This window comes from Eumetopias jubatus, unplaced genomic scaffold (assembly GCF_037043125.1).
Source record: "Eumetopias jubatus isolate StellerSeaLion01/CBP00866 unplaced genomic scaffold, mEumJub1_p1.0 scaffold_9, whole genome shotgun sequence".
Classification (NCBI taxonomy): Eukaryota; Metazoa; Chordata; class Mammalia; order Carnivora; family Otariidae; genus Eumetopias; species Eumetopias jubatus.
Genome location: NW_028274815.1, coordinates 22,344,307 through 22,360,977, shown reverse-complemented (window position 1 = coordinate 22,360,977; position 16,671 = coordinate 22,344,307). Strand labels below are relative to the sequence as shown.

At 55.3% G+C, this 16,671-nt stretch overlaps 1 protein-coding gene across 1 annotated transcript; it reads left to right on the top strand.

Moving 5' to 3' along the window:
* Positions 1 to 1,023: 1,023 nt before the first annotated feature.
* Positions 1,024 to 8,407, top strand: SLC30A3 (solute carrier family 30 member 3). Its single transcript, XM_028099644.2, has 8 exons — positions 1,024 to 1,118; positions 4,760 to 4,941; positions 5,420 to 5,566; positions 5,662 to 5,815; positions 6,396 to 6,594; positions 6,837 to 6,942; positions 7,204 to 7,338; positions 8,259 to 8,407. The coding sequence occupies exons 1-8, from the start codon at positions 1,024 to 1,026 to the stop codon at positions 8,405 to 8,407; spliced, it is 1,167 nt and encodes a 388-aa protein (XP_027955445.1).
* The last annotated feature ends 8,264 nt before the right edge of the window (positions 8,408 to 16,671 follow it).

The following is a 16,671-nucleotide window of genomic DNA, read 5'->3' as shown; positions in this document are numbered from 1 at the left end:
TGCTAGAGGTTCGGAGGTAAAGAATCACCTGCTGACAAGCTGCAGCCTCCCTCCAAGAACAGTGGGCTTGTGACCAGAGATGTGGCATCGCTCCTTCCTCCTCTCGTTGTCCCAGCCTGGGGAGCGCGCTGTCTTCAGTCGCCAGTGCGGTGCCCTGAACTGGAGAGGGAAAGAGGATGATGTTCCAGTCCCAGCGTTTTATTCACCGGCTGCCTGACCCTAGACGCTTCTTCCTCTGGAACTCAGTTTACTCATCCGAAAAATAGGGATAGTAATGGATTGGAGGAGAACAGGAAGCTTTTGTCACCCAAACTCTCTATAAAAATAAATGATAATGAGCGGTACAGTGCTTGGCAGCAGATTTTGCATGCAAATTCCGACCCCACATCCTCCACAGAGGGGTTTCTGGCCGGGGTCCCTGGAGTTCTCCCGGATGTGTCACTGCTCACCCCACACTCTTTCTGGTTCTCTCGAGCTAGGTAATGGACCCACACCTGTTTCTGCCTCCGTGTGGGGGGCTGGACGACACCCCCCACCCCGTGCAGGCTTGCAAAGGGAGGTGTTCCTTGGGGGAAGGTTGGTTGGGAGGTGCCGAGGCTTGAGGAGCTTGGCTTGGAACCCGCGGGCGGGACTTGGGTGGGGGCGGGGCTATGGAGATTGGGCGTTCTCTAGAACCCTACGGGGGCGCAGAGGGCTCCCGTCGCCCCCACCTGGCTCTGGCACTGGGAAATGGGGCTTTGGTTATGGGGGCGGGGCTCCGGGGGCGGGGCTTAGGCGTGGGGGAGAGGCCCGGGAGCCTGGAGGCGGGGCTTGGGGAGCTCGCCCCACGCGGGGCGGGGCTCCAAAGGCCGCGGGATCTGCAGTTCGGACTCCCCGCGCCACAGTCGCTGCAGTTCCCTCTATTCTGGTGGCCCCGCGGCCCTGCGGGGAGTCCGGGGGTCGGCTGGACGCTCGGACTTGGTGCAGGGCCGGCCCCGCCTCTCCCTTCCTCGGTGGGGCCTAGACGGTCGGGGCCGCGGTGACATGGAGCCCTCTCCTGCCACGGGGGGATCGGAGACCACTCGCCTGGTGAGCCCCCGAGACCGCGGCGGCGCCGGTGGCGGCCTGCGCTTGAAGAGGTAGGACAGACCTGGGCTGGCCCTCAGCCCGGAGGCGCCACCCTCCTGCCATCCGTCCATTTCGTTGTCTCCCTCGGCGTGGCCCCGACTGGCCGCCCCAGAGCACCGCAAGTCCCTCGGCTTCGCGGCGCCCGGCTCTGTCCTCTCCGGCCACACCGCCAGAACCACCCCCCCCCCGAACCTCCCAGCAGTCCGCTATGCCTCCTCCCGGCCACGCTCTCTTTCTCGGTCCCGCAAAACGGCTCCCCGGCCGGTCCCCCAAGCCTCCGGACCCCTCTGCCGCCCTCGCTGCATCCGACTTCCCTGTGAGCAACTGCCCCTCCGTCGGGCCGGAGTCCACGCCAGGTGCCCCGAAGTCTGCATTGCTCCAGCGCCCTGGCAGTGGGAGCATCTCGCCGCCCAGGCTTCGGAGCCCCCGCTGCAGGCCCCTGGCCCTTCCCTCTGTGCGCCCGGGCTCGGGGCGCCCCCTCCAGCCACGGCCAGCTGTGCGCACCCAGGCCGAAGATGGGCCCGGGCTCCACGGCGGTTCTTCCAGGCCCCTGGGGGACGGCGGCCGCTGGGAAGCGAGGGGGTGGCAGGGAAGGAGCAGGTGCGGTCTGGGCGGCAGGGGGTATTCCCGGCTCCGCACAGACGGGGCCGGGGGCGGCGAGGTGTGAAATGAGGCGCGCGGAGCGGCCGGGACAGCGGGCCGGGGGCGGCCGGAGAACCTCCTCCGCGTCCCGCCGGCCTCCCGCGCCCGGCAACCGCCGGCTCTGTCCTCCTTGTCCCTCGGAGCGGCCGCGCCAGGCCCATCCTGGCCACCTCCGCTGGCCATTTTGTCTGCTGGCTGACCGTCCGTTTGTCTCGGAAATTTGACAGGCTCTCTGGCTTTTTCTCTATCTTCATTTCTCCCAATCGTTTTGTTTCCCTCCGAGCACCTTTCCCTTTGTCTCTGATGTGGTGCCTATGTGTGTTTCTCGCTCTCTCCCTGGGTGGGGGCCGTAAACCTGGGTGGGTGGGGAAGTGGAACAGAAGGGAGGACAGACTTCCCGTCTGACTCCTTCCTGCAGGGGACTGCAGACGTGGGCAGCTGTGGAGGCTCCAGCCGAGGCAGGGGCATCTCTTCACAGATCCGTTTGACTCTGCTTCAGGCCCCGGTCCCCTCCCCACGGTTCCCCTCTACCCCACTCAATATTGTTGTTTGTTGGGGGTTTCAGAGGGCCAGGGAGAGAAAACTGCTTCTCCTTCTCTCTAAACAGCATGTAGACCCCCACCCACATACACACCCACCCACACCAACAACGAGCCTTCTTTTTTTTTTTATGTATTTTTTAAAAAGTAGGCTCCATGCCCAACGTGGAGCTTGAACTCATGACCCTAAGATTAAGAGTCGCATGCTCTACCAACTGAGCCAGCCAGGCACCCCAACAATGAGGCTTCTTTAGTGCCCAATTCATGCAGAACAAAAGGGAGCAGCCTGTTGATGGGTGGCTACCTTGATGACTGGGTACTCTATGCCTTACAAAAAAGGCATCTTGCCCATTGCCCCAAAGCCACGCAGCCTCTGCTTGCTATCCAGACCCGCATCTCTGACTCCCAGCTCATTTTCATTCTCATATGACCATTAGTCACCAAATCCTGCAGTATTTTCTGAAAGAGGCTCTTCCCTAACCTACCTGCCCCTCCTTTAAAATTCGGTGCAGGGAATCTGTGGCCTGCTCTATTCTGGACCCTTCCATCTCCGCTCCTCTCCCTCTCCCAGACTAATATACATCAGCAAGGTCATCTCAGGGCTCAGGAAAGATATGTGAAATCAATCAGTGTATCTCCCTTGATGTTCCTTTGAGTCCTCGTTTTCCTCCTCAGCCCTTGCCCTGGCTCCTGACACTTAAAACTCCTAGCCACTTATCTTGTCATTGACATCCCATGTGTCTGGAGCCCCCTTCTTCACCTCGGTCTCATGTTAAACACCTCTTCCTCTGTGAAGTTGTCCTCACCCTCATCCCAGGTGGTTACTCCCTCCCTGGTGCTCCAAAGTCCTTCATTCATAATCCTCCTGGCCCCAGCCTATCCTTGCCTAGGAAGTCATTTGTGACCCATCTGTCTCTCCCACTAGACTGGGTTTCCCTGCCTGCCACCTGAGTCCCAGGCACCCAACTATGTGTATATCTCACTGAAGAATGAGGATGGGTTTCAAAGCCACCCTCATCTCTCTGTCTCCTCTGCAAACACACCCAGCATCTCATCATACACATTGAGATTCTAAGTCTTGGAAGAAAATTCCAAGAAATTAATCTACCTGCCAGCACTCAAATCTTCCCTACAAGCACCAAATGTGTCCCCACCTCCCTCACACCTCAATTCACCCACTTGGCAGAGCTTTTCTCAGCCAGAAGGCCCCAGGCCTCCCTCCTCACTTTACTGCTGTGACCACGTTTCTATCTGGAGCCTCTGATTCACTCATGGGTATTCTTGTCACACCTCCATGAGTATTTCTAGGACTGTATTTTCTATTTAGGTCTTTTGTTCTATGGAAGTTTCTATGGCCTTGCTGATGTTCAGGTTGGGTAATTGTGGGGGTGAGAATTGGGCCAGCATGAACCTAAAACTCAGCCTGAGCTCAATCTCTGGCATCCCAGGTAAGGCTCCAGCCTCATTCATTTATCAAAGGAGGCTATGGCACCGCACAGTTAAGGTGGCCTCCGCTGGGTGCTTATGATCGGGCCGGAGTCCAGCTGGACTTTGAAGGTGGCAACCTTCAAATCCAGTGCTCCTACCACTGCCTCCCCAGCCACAGCAGCCTGCACTTCGTCCTCCCCATGACAACCCCAGCTCTGGGATCTGGGACCTCAGACTTTTTGGGTCCCACCATTCCACTCCTCTCTTAAATGGCCACTTTTCAGCTGCATGTCTAGATAGGGAAGGCGAAGGATCTGGAGTGGAGGCACTGGGAGATGGATCTCGGAGGGAGGCCCTAAGGCCAGGATCATGTGCTCACCCTTTGACACCACCTTGCCTTCATATTGCCTCTGCCTGGCATGTTCACCCAGTCTTTACCCAAACCCTCCCCATCCTTCAAGGCCCTTCTCATGGCGCCCCCTTCAGTTTCCCTGACTTTACTCCAATTCATCTTCTCCAAGCCCTGAAAGCACTTTGTTTTATGGCAATAGCTACTTTCTTGCTACAGAGCATAGCACCTAGGTACACCTTTGTCTTCTCCCCCGAAAGCTCCCAGAGGTCAGCAAGATCCTGCTCATTTTGTGCTCCTTATGGTGCCTATCCATGCATTATGGTGGAGTCTACTCTCTACCATGAACTAGCTGTGTGGCCCCCCTATGTCCTCTCCCTCTCTGAGCCTCATACTTGTAATTTCTGTAAAAAGCATTAGACTAGACCATCTCTACGGTGCTTTCCAGCTGTGAAATGCTATGGCTCTGTGTATGAAAGGAAAGGGAGGCTGGGGTGTGAGCTGTCTGTTTAGCCCCCATCTCTCATGTGGCCCTCTGTTCCCAAGGCTCCCAGGTTTGACCGGGCCTTGGGACGGACAGAGCGAGTGTTGGGCCACAGCTGACGAAGCCCGTCTAGCGGGCCGGAGGACCTGGGAGTGAGGAACAGTTCAGCCCATGGCCCAGCCCCAGGCTGAATGGTGCTGCCTGCCCCAGTCTCTTCACAGAGCCCTCGGAGCCCCTCCCTGAGGAACCCAAACCTGTGGAGATGCCCTTCCACCATTGCCACAGGGACCCCCTGCCACAGCCGGGCCTCACCCCTGAGAGGCTGCAGGCGCAGAGACAGCTGTGTGCTGCCTGTGCCGTGTGCTGTGTGTTCATGGCTGGGGAGGTGGTCGGTAAGTCGGCGAGCGGCTCCGCCAACCCCATCCTCTCGACCCCTGCCTAAGCCACTCTCCACCCGGAGTCCCAGCAGTGTTCCCGGAGGGGGGGGGGGGGCAGAGATGCTGAGAAGGGGATGGCTGCAGTGGGGATGTGGGTGCCCATGACTCAGGAAGTGGGGGAGAGTGGGGGATAGAACCGGGGGGAATTCAGGGCCACGTCTGGGGCCGAGGGCCAGGGCTGGCTTCTCAGCATTAGCTAGTCTTTTAAAAGTCCTATTTTTCTTGATATTAAAATGTGTCATAATAGAAAATCTAGAAAATGCGGATGAGTGAAAAGAAGCCAATAAAACCCCCCTATAATCCCATCACCAGGGAAAAACACAGTTCACATTTGGGTGCAGGTCCCCCCAGCCTCCTTCCCGGCTTCTACACACGCTACAATGCACGCTACTTTCTAACTGGACCCAGACCGCTCACTGCTTTACGCTTGCAGGGGGCTATTTGGCACACAGCCTGGCCATTATGACCGATGCAGCCCACCTGCTGGCGGATGTGGGCAGCATGATAGGCAGCCTCTTCTCTCTTTGGCTCTCTACCCGTCCAGCCACCCGCACCATGACCTTTGGCTGGCACCGCTCAGGTAAGGCCTTGCGTGGCCCTGTGAGCCTCTAATCTTACCAGAAGGTACCTCCTAGGGTCCCAGGCAGGTGTCTGATAGCTTGTCTCCCCCTGCAGAGACTCTGGGGGCTTTGGCCTCTGTGGTCTCTCTCTGGATGGTCACTGGCATCCTCCTGTACCTGGCCTTCATCCGCCTGCTGCACAGCGACTACCACATCGAGGGGGGTGCCATGCTGCTGACCGCCAGCATCGCAGTCTGCGCCAACCTGCTGTACGTTCCAGTGGAGTAGGCACCATGTGGGACTCAGGGCGAGGGGGGCTTCTCCAGGGTGGGAGAGCCGGCTCTCTCCCCGCGCGACAGGCACGCACACGCACACACAGTTCTCACCCGTCGCCTGCCCTAGGGCTGCCTGAGGACAGACGGGGGAGAGAGGCGGAATCCAGAGTCAGCAGACATTTACTGAGGGCCTACTGTGTACCGGCCACCCTGCCGGGGGCTTTCATCAGCACTGTCTCATTTGAGGCCCCCAACCACCCCCATGAGGTAGACAGTATCGGCGCTAGTGTACAGTTAAGGACACAGGACACAGAGGTGGCTAGGTGACTTGCTCAGGTGTAAGTAGCAGGGTCAGGATCTGAATCCATGTCTCCAGTACCACGGTATTTTTTCCCCCCAGGCTTCATGATTTGTGTCCCTTGGCCAATGTCATCTTCCTCCTGGGGCTGGGAAAGTAGGGAGAAAATGGGTGGAGAAAGGGCTCCTGGGGAGGTGAGGTGGAGAGATGTGGAAAGAGGGCAGAGGAGGCCGGGAAAAAGGCCACCCGGGCTGAGCCGCTCTGCTTCCCCCTCAGAATGGCTTTTGTGCTGCACCAGGCCGGGCCCCCGCACAGCCACGGGTCTAGGGGGGCGGAGTATGCACCACTGGAGGAGGGGCCGGGGGACCCCCTGCCCCTCGGGAACACCAGCGTCCGGGCAGCCTTTGTGCATGTGCTGGGGGACCTCCTGCAGAGCCTTGGGGTACTGGCCGCCTCTGTCCTCATCTACTTCAAGGTACTGTGCACGCAGGCCTGCCCCAGCCTTCCTCCCCCAGCTCCACACCCCCGGCCCCTCCTTGCACCCTTGGCCTCCCTCCCCGCCTCCAGCTCCCAGCTCCCCAGAACTCCCTGGGGCATGGTCCCTTTCCCCTCAGCAGGGCTCCCAGGGGCCTCTCAGGTCCTGTTTGTCCAAGACACCCCTAGGTCTTCCTCTGGAGGGTTCCTGTTTCCTGGGCTTAGAGGTCCCTTTCTCTACAGCCTCAGTACAAGGCAGCTGACCCCATCAGCACCTTCCTCTTCTCCATCTGTGCCCTTGGATCCACGGCTCCCACCCTCCGAGATGTTCTTCGTGTCCTCATGGAAGGTAAATCAGATGCCACTGCTCCCCACCTGGGGCCCTCTCTGACCTCACTCCAGCTCTGAGCCACCTCTTTTCTCTCAAGAGAGTGTCGGGAGAAGGCCTGGGTCCTGGGGTCTATTGCTGGAAGGAGGTTCAGGCACAGGGTGAATTGTAGAGGTTAGCAGTGAGCAGATACAGGACGGGCGGGGGAGGTAGAGTCTGGTGAGGGGCCGCCCTTGGGCAGGAGTGGCCTTGGCGGTAAGGTGTGGCCGGTGCTGCTTGCAGGTTCCCCCCGAAGTGTGGGGTTTGAGCCCGTGCGGGACACACTGTTGTCAGTGCCAGGAGTCCGGGCAACTCATGAGCTGCACCTGTGGTCCCTTACGCTTACTTACCATGTTGCCTCCGCACACCTGGCCATTGGTGAGTCCACACTGGCCCTAGCCAGTTACCTCCTAGAAATATTTTCCCCCCACCCCACCCCCACCCCTACCACCCCTTCCAAACCTAAGAAGATAGACTGAATTGCTGGGATTGCAATTCCAGCTCTCTTTCTTGATCTCTAACACACATGTGCGTGTTGGAGACAAGGCACCCTGGACAGGGTGTTCTGGTGCGGGTGGGGGTCGCACTACTCTGAAGTAGTGCAGAGAACCAGCAACCCTTTAAAAGATCACTAGTACCAACAGGTCGAGCAACGGGGCACAGTTAGGTAAGCTGTGACCGTGGGGTATGACGGAACTATTCAAACTGATGATGATGAACACTGTGTGGCAACTAGGAAAAATGTTTGTGGTATAATGCTAAGAGAAAAAAGCTGAATGTAAAATTATATCTACATTATGATTCAACTATTAAAAATATATATGGTGACTCACAAGCTGACAAAGGATTTTTGAGTTTCTTCCAGATGCAAGAAGCAATCAGAGACATGCAATTTGGATGCCAAAAATATTATACTTTGAGGGATAGTTGATGGTAACTCTAGAGGGACAATGGGAGAAAATATTTAACATCTGGATTGTCTTGGAGAATCGGGTGCTGTGGCTGCTGAAACATACAGCTGTATATGGATAGTCAAAGAGCAGAAGAGAATAGAAAAATAAGAATAGTCTGGCGTGGTTAGCATGGTGGCGTGGTTGATTAGGGGGTGAGTCTCTCCAACCTTTTCTTTGGCATTTTATGCTGTTCATACAATACAGAAAGAACATAAAACTCCTCACTCAAGCCTAGTTTTAATGCGGTGCAAGCCATAGGGTCCCCGTTGCACCAGTCCTTATCTTGGCCCCTGCCTGGTTCCCAACCCCCCTGGGAATCTGCTGCCTCTTATCACTCTCCCACAGACTCCACGGCTGACCCTGAAGCTGTCCTGGCTGAAGCCACATCCCAGCTCCACTCCCGGTTTGGATTCTCCAGCTGCACCCTGCAGGTTGAGCAGTACCAGCCCGAGATGGCCCAGTGCCTGCGCTGCCGGGACCCGCCCCAAGCCTGAGCCGAGGCCCCGCCCTCACCCCACTGCCAGGCCCTGGCTCAGGCCCGGACTCTCAGTACCTGCCTCCCTGCTCTTGCAGAAGGGACAGAGCTGGGCCCGTACCCCTTCCTCTCTCCCTCCTTCCACCTGCCCACTCCCTAGCTCCCAGCCCCGGTGGGCAAGACCAAAGTGTGGGGGAGGCAGGGTTCAGGTTGAAGGGGAATCAGTCAGTGGGGGTGTGTAGATGTCCCTTGGTCCCCCCTCCCTGTGGTTTGGGGAGCACAAGCCTCCTTTCCATGCCGTTCATTTGTCTGTGTGGCAGGCTGGCTGTCTGGCTGGGGGCATCTGCCTGTCTGTGTGCTGTCGGTGTGCCTATGCCTGGGGGAGGTCAGCAGGGGCCCCCTCCCCACATGGCCCTCGCTCTGTCTATGCAGGAGCCCCAAAGCCCGCACTTTGTGTGTTCTAGCCCTGTGGTTTTGTCTCAGTGTGTGTGTGTGTGTGTGTGTGTGTGTGTGTGTGTGTGTGTGTGTGTTTCTTGGTGCTGTGGCCCGTGTGTCTCTGTGCCTATGTGGCTGTGCTATGGTCTGAGTCTGCACCGTCCATGTGTCCTTTTGGGGGTCTGTCTGTCCATCCCTCTGTTGGTGCTGTGCCCTCGGCTATCCCAGACAGAGGGCGGACGACTCCGCCGCAGCTCCACCAATAAACTTGTGTCTAACTGCAGCTTTCAGTCCCTGTACTGACTCCTCAGGAGGGGGACAGAGAGTCCCGCAGCCAGAGTGACCTTCCACAGCCCTCCTACCTCCTACCCAGCCCCCCCCCCACCTTCTCTACCCTCCAATATCCGTTCCCATGTGGGCCCAAACCCACCAGTCCCTTTATTCCCTTCCCCTACTCCACAGCCTGGGTCTCTGGCTCAGGGAGAGCCCCCACATGCCCTGGGCTTGGTTGCAGGAGAAAGTTGGAAGGCAAGGAGCCAAGGGATCCTGGAGAGTCATTCCTAGAGACTCCTGCAGGCCATCGTGGCCTCAGGCTGGTCAGAGGGAAGCTTAGTCCCGTTGGGGGAGAGCGGTTGCACCACATGCCGATGTGGGCCTGGTTCCCAAGCTGCGGAAGGTGTCAGGGGGAGGGTTCCAACCCTGGCTGACAGCAGCCAACTCCGAGGCCGGTTTTGGCCTGCGGACACCAAGGACCTCTTTTACCATTATTTCCCCTTTGCCTTAAAGTATCATGTATTTTGACAGATTTAGTCTTTATAAGCCAAACTTAAAGGATTATCGTTACTATTCAGGGATCCTTTAAACTTAAGGGATTGTGGATTTTCTCTTTTAAGAAATCAAGCTCTTCATGCTTTGATTTTAGAGCTAGTGCTTTGGATCAGCAGGAGTTCACAGGCCTTGCCACCCTAGATGGATACAATTCCAGCCTGAAGCAAAGACACTGAGCATTTTCATTAGCCCGTGCATACTTCTGCAAGGCTTTCCTCTGCATAATGGAAATAAGCTTTATCATAAAATGATCTTTTAAAAATTATTATAAAAGCAATATATGCTTGCTTTAAGAGTCCAACAAAGGAAAAGTGTATAAAGTAGACAGTGTTTCCCCTATTCTACTACTCCCAGAGGTAACTGCTATTCAGTTTGGAGTCTCTCTGCCCATATTTTTATGTATGTCCAAACAGTTCTATATAATAACCTTAGATGGGATCACTTTATAGGTAAGATCATGTAACCTGTTTTTATGATTTAACCATACATCCTGGATGCATCTTTCCATGTCAGTACACATAGATCTCATTGCTCTGTGTGAGGTGAGGCTTTTGGACTCACTGAAAACAGGCCTCCCTACTCTGGTCTCCAGCTGCACTCCCCTTCCCCCCAGGCTGGGTGAGTCTCAGCTGGCTGGCTGGCTGGCTGGCTGGCTGGCTGGCTGGCCTGAGCCAAGGCAGGCATGGGAGGCTGGGCTAAGGTGAAGGGCTGGCAGTCCGTCACACTCGGTGCGCTGAGGCCGCCCCAGCTGCTCTCCATGCTTTTGCTCATTCCTGATACTTTCTCATTTTACGACTCATTGATTATCGGCCCCAAGTGACAGGATGGGGGTTGGGAAGAGGGAGGAAACGGAGGGTGGGGAAAATGAGAACAAGATTTTTCACCCTATGACCAGCCTGAAGCTGCAGCCCACTCTTTATTACAATGCTGGGTCCCTTTGCGGGGGCGGGGGGGACACACAGTGTTCAGGGCGGAATGAGACCTCACAAAGGATGCAGTCCATCTCTGCCCCACACCCTGGCAAGATGAGGAAGCGGAAGCTAAGGCTCAGAGAAGGAAAAGGACTTCCCCAAGGTCACCCAGCGGGTGACAGGGGCAGGAGCAGAGCCAGGGTTCTCACTCCCACTGAGGCCTCTTGGAAGCTCCTGTCCAGTTGAATTTCTCAGGAAACCTTTGCTCAGCTTTTTCAGCAACCTGCCGCCACTGGCACAGCAGGTCCTGGGGCTCTGGACTCAGGCTTCTGGGTTCTGCCGTGGCCTTCTATTAAAACACTGGTCACTTTAACCTCTCTGCCTTCCTGCTTTCCTAATTATAAAAAAAAGGATGACATAGCGTGGTGGGCTTGAACGTGTCCAGTAAATAGAGGGCATGTGGGAATAGCTTCTCTTGGGTGGAATCCAGGATGCAGGGGAGAGCTTTCAGGGGACCAGGATGATCCAACACCCAGCAGGGACAGGGGCCCACATTTACTGAGCTTACACTGGTGCAAGGCACCCTAGACGGTTTTACCAGCACTTTACAGATGGAGAAACTGAGGCACACCTGCCCAAGGTCATGCAGCTAATAACTGTCAGGGTTGAGATGCAGACTCAGTTCTGGCTGCTCTAAACCTCCACCCTTTTTACATCCCCCCCTTTCCACCCATCTCCCAGCTACAGGCTTTGCTCAGTCAGGGACTGGGAAGGCCAGAAGGATCAGGAGCAGTCTCCCTCATTCATACAGCACTCCCCGGGGAGTTCAGGAAATCCTTATCTGCAGGAGCTGCCCGCATCCCCCCCATTATCTCCCCAACCCACCTCCACTTGCTTATCCAGAAGCTCCTTTCCTCTTGGTGCCCTTCCCTGATGATAAACTATGTGGCAGAGGGTGAGGTGAGGAGAAAGGGCCGGCGGGGAGGGGATGGAAGGGAAGGCCAGAGCAGGAGCAAAGCAGGGGAAGGGCCCATCCATGAGCCCAGCCCGGGCAGCTCTTCACACAGCCGGTTAGCCAGGGTATGGGAGGGGAGAGGGCCGCCTGTGAGGCAGACGGGGACCAGAGAAAGATGGGGTGGACGGGTGGAGCGAGGGGCAGGCCGGTCATGCTGAGATGCAGTTGTCGGAGGGTTCGAGAAAGACGTGAGACCGAGGAGCAGACAGAAAAGCCAGAAGAGGGGCGCGTGGCTACCGGGAGGGGGCGTGGGAACATCCGGGCAGAAGGGCAGGCCCCGCCTCCTCGCTGTGGGGCTCACCTGCGGCCAGCCGGCTGGGGCGGGGCTGACCTTCCGAGTCCGGGTCCGAGGGCGAGACCTGAAGACCCAGAGGACCAGGGGAACACCTGTCTGGGGCCAGGAGGAAGCACAGGGTGATAAATTGGTGTCCTCCTCCTTCTGGTGACCCTGCTGCCTTTTCAGGAACTTCGGTGAGCTGGGAGCCCGTCCTGGCGGCCTTTAGCCAGACCCTCCGAGGGGGAGCAGCGCCCCCCTGAGGCCCACGCCACGATAGCAACAGAGGCGGCCCGAGGTTCCGGAGGATAGCCCGGGACCGAGGCTGGGTGGGAAGAGCTATCGCCCTGTTCCTGGCAGATTCCCCCCACCCCTGTGGGGACCTGCATTTAGGGAGTTCCCTTTGTACTTGAAGGACTCTTTGTCCCCAACTCTGGGCGTTCCCAGGGCCTCCCCGTCCCTGGTTTGAGCCCCAGGGCCATCCCATCACCACCTGGCCAACACCTTCCAAGGGATGATGGGCAGTAGGGCAGAGTCCGAGGCGATCGTAAATGGTCCTACGAAGTGGGCTCTCTTGCTAGGACCAGCTGGAGAAAGTGGGCGGTGAGATCGCGCAGGAAGGAGGGGCCCAGGGTGACCAGAGCCTGTGCCTCTCTCCTTCAGCTCCTCGCTCCCTGCCCTCTCTCTGCCCCAGCCCCCCTCGCGGCTCTCTGGCTACAGCATCCTGAAGCCCCGGGAAGCAGCCCCCTCTGGGCCTGCAGAAGCTCACCCAGAGAACGGGTCTCCTCCCTGTCAGGGCTGACCCTCTGCACTAGGCACCAGTGTAGAGGCCATGGTGGCCACCCCAGGAAGGGCACATCTCATGGCACTCATGGGCCATTCCCCTCCTCCCCTCCTGCGCCAGAACTTCCACTCCCTGTGGGAGACTGTCTGGTCAATTCCCAAGTGGGTGCCTCAGGACGGGAGAGAAGGAAAGTGGGGCCATCAACACGGTCTCCCACCTTAGCTTAGTACTGTGCTTCTAGGGGGAGGCTATAGGTTCCTTGAACAAGCCAGTTTCCATTCTTAAAGGGAAACAAAAGCTTCCCAGAATAGAGCAGGAAAGCACTGTGTAGGGGGCCTCCAGATGCACCCCTTCTGAGTTTTTCTCTCCAGCTTGGTGCTGTGCCCATGGCACCTGGTCCCAGGGATTTCTGCCTGACTTTCTGACCCAAACAGTCTGAACATTCAGTCTCACTCCCTTGTTCTCTTTGGCTCAACCAAAACAGACTATAAATTTTAAAAGGACTGGAGCCAAAAACCTAAGGAGAAACAAAATGGAACCAAACCCAGGAACGAAAAGACAGAGCTCACCAAAACAAGCAGGTTTCAGGCCCTATACTAGCAAACTTGCTTTTCCTTGGCCCAGAGATCGCCTCTCTGTTCCCCTCCATCCTGCCCACCTGCTGCACCAGAGCAGGGTTCAGTTCAGGACTCGGTCACACGGGACTTCTGGGAAGCACAGCGATGGGGTGGGATTGCTCTGCAAATCACACACCCCTGGAGGGAAGAAGACACTGCTTTCCTCATGTTTGCCTGGCACTTAGTAGACACTCAGTGATAACAGTTGGTGAAGGAATGAGTGGATGAAAAGATGGTAAACGAATGGGCGTGGGGTCATATAAAGCCTATAAAGTGCCATCTTTTTTTTTTCTTTAAAGATTTTATTTATTTATCAGAGAGAGAGAGAGAGAGAGCACAAGCAGGGGGAGTTGCAGGCAGAGGGAGAAGCGGGCTCCCCACTGAGCAGGGAGACCGATATGGGACTCAATCCTGGGACCCTGGGATCATGACCTGAGCTGAAGGCAGATGCCCAACCGAATGAGCCACCCAGGCGTCCCAAGTGCCATCTTTTTCTTTAAGATTTTATTTTTAAGTAATTTCTACACCCAACGTGGGGCTCGAACTTACAACCCAAATCAAGAGTCGCATGCTCTACAGACTGAGCCAGCCAGGCGCCCCTATAAAGTGCCATCTTAGTCCTCAGGCTCCCAACCATAGGCCAAGGAGCCAGTGCCTTACAAGCTGACTCTCCGGGGCAGATCTGCAGCAGCATTTGGTGGTAACTAACGAGATGCCTCTCTAGGAGGAAGTAATCAATATTGCCAGAGTCCCTCACAGTGGGTGACACGCCTCTCCCCTGGTCCTGCCCTGCACATTGCTTCCCCACCCCTACCACAAGCTCATGATGTCTGTCTTCCTGTTGAACCCCACTCGGTGACCCTTTTATGACTCTCCTGAGGATTCATCACAGCTTTCCCAGCCTTTTCAGGACTCTCTCTGGTCCTAATGCCACACCCATTTTTTCCTTACCTCTTGGCAAATGACCTCAACTTCTAGACCACCAGTCCCTCACGAAGCCCATGAAATGTGGCGTCCATCTTGCAGCCACAAAGCATCAGAATAACTACCATGACCAAGTCCCTGCCTCAGACTTCATTCTCTTTGACCTACTTTAGGATCTCAGCTGCCGACACCTCACCCCAGATGTCACACACCTGCAACTCTGGGACTCCTGGAGGGCTTTCTTCTGAGTTCTCCTCCCCACCTTTCTGAGATTCTGCTCATTTCTCCTTGCTCTCATTCTCTCGGTGAACTAGTACAGAGGTACATATTTAAAGAGCTTCGATTACCTTTACTTATTTATTTTTAATTGTTTTATTTATTATTTGTGAGAGAAGGGGGAGAGAGAGAGAGAGAGAACACATAAGCAGGGGGCAGGGGCAGAGAGGCAGAGGGAGAAACAGACTCCCCGCTGAGCAGGGAACCTGAGGTGGGGCTCAATTCCTGGATCCTGGGATTATGACCTGAGCTGAAGGCAGATGCTTAACCAACGGAGCCACGCAGGCACCCCTTTCAATTACCTTTATGTTAATGATTCAGTCAACAAATGTTTACTGAGCCCCTGCTATGGGCTCAATACTTCTGGTGCTTGGGATATATTAGTGAGTAACGTCCCTTATGTAATCACATATTTATCTTCGTCGCAGGTTGCCCTAACTCCCTAGCTTCATGATCTACATGACATCTCCAGATATGCCCTACAGCAGCTGAAAAGTATCATGCCCAAACAGAATTCGTCCTTCCCTCTCCCAACCTGGCTCACCGAGCTGCATCAACCCTCCTTCTCCCAATCTCAAGGTCCCATGCCATGAGTCATTTTTTAGTCTTTCCTATCCTTAATATTTTCACATTTCCTAACATCCGTTCCTGCCTTAGTCCAGACCCTTTTTCATCCATCACCTGCATTTAGTGCAGCAGTGTCCTAATTGGCTTCCCTGATGGTGGAATGGCTCCCATCCCCCATCTCTTCCAGATGCTGCTGCCAGGTTAGTCTTCCCCGTTCCCCATGCGCTCACTTCTGGCACTCATTGTCTGCTCCGCACCTCCACCAGCCCATGTCTCCCCACCCCCCCCCCCGCCCTGCCCCCGCTGTCTACGGGATATCGGGATATCACTACAGAATTACAGACACCTACCAGTGTTACACTGGGAACTCCCAACTCCGCCCTTTCCGCTACAGCCGACTTGCATGGTGGCAGCTCGTTAATGGTAACAGGTGGGAATAAGATGAAAGTGGCCAAGTTCCAAGGGGAATGCCTATTTTGAGATTTTCTTCTTCACAAGCATAGACAGTATAGAGCTGGGGAAAATGCCTTTGCAATGATAATAAGGGAACACATTAGGTCAGACCTTTTTTCACAGAGGGGTATATCTAAAGGGTTCATTCAAAAGTAAAAGTAAAAAAGAATGTTAATATTTGTAAAGTGCTAGAACAGGGCTTGGCACATACTTAGAGCTGTTAACAAAAAAAAAAAAAAAATAGATCAAATTGCGTAAGTATTCAGGAGGAAAGGAGACCAGAAAACTTTTTTTTAAAACTCTTTATACTTAATGACAACCATATGGAGTGTATGAGTTTGTTTCTCAATGGGTGTGGAACAACCTTAGATATGGACATTTTGGATAAAGCACTGTTTTTATTTCTTGCAGATAGCTTCATTTATTTCCCAAGGTACGAAGATCTCATTTCTGGTTGTAGGGGAAAGAAGTTTATTCAACTTAGAGCTGTGTTATGACTAGGAGAGCCAAAGAAAGGAACAGAGCAGGAACACCTCCCACCACTTAGCAACTGAGTAGAATGTGTGTGCTGCTTGGCAGCAAACGCTGCTTCCACTTGAGGACTAGGCTCTCCGAGTTCTGTGGGAATCTGTGTATGACAGATTCCCAGGTACTTGGGAAAATAATACCTTGACTTGTTTGCATAACCTCAGAAGGGTAACTGAAGCTCTAGAAAGGAGAAGCCTTCTGTAAGTGGTCCTCTTTTCCAACCAACAAAGTTCTCTGGGCCCCCGAGGGAGAATTTGTCAGGGTCAGGGTCCAGGAAGCCTGGAAGGGTTCAAATTAGCAGGGCAGGAGAGGTCTCAGCTCTCCAGGAGCAGATGGATTTATACCTCATCCCACCCTTCTTCCAACAGTACCTGCGGCTATGAATTCCTGTTTCTGTTGGAACGCACACCCAAACCTCTTGGTCTGGTCTGTCGCTCTGAACCCCAACAGTACAAAGCAGGGGCGCTCTGCTGGGTCTGGGTGTGGAGTCCCTCAGCGCTGGAGACAAAGGATTCCCACTCCTGTGTTCAAGCTGTGCTAGCAGTAAGATTCTCCTTCCATCCAACCTGCCCGAGCCTGTCCTTTCCTCTGGCAACAGCTCAAACCCCATTCCGTAGACAGGAGTCCAGGTTTGTGCTGATCTCTCTTCTGAAACCTGGCTCCCCAGATAC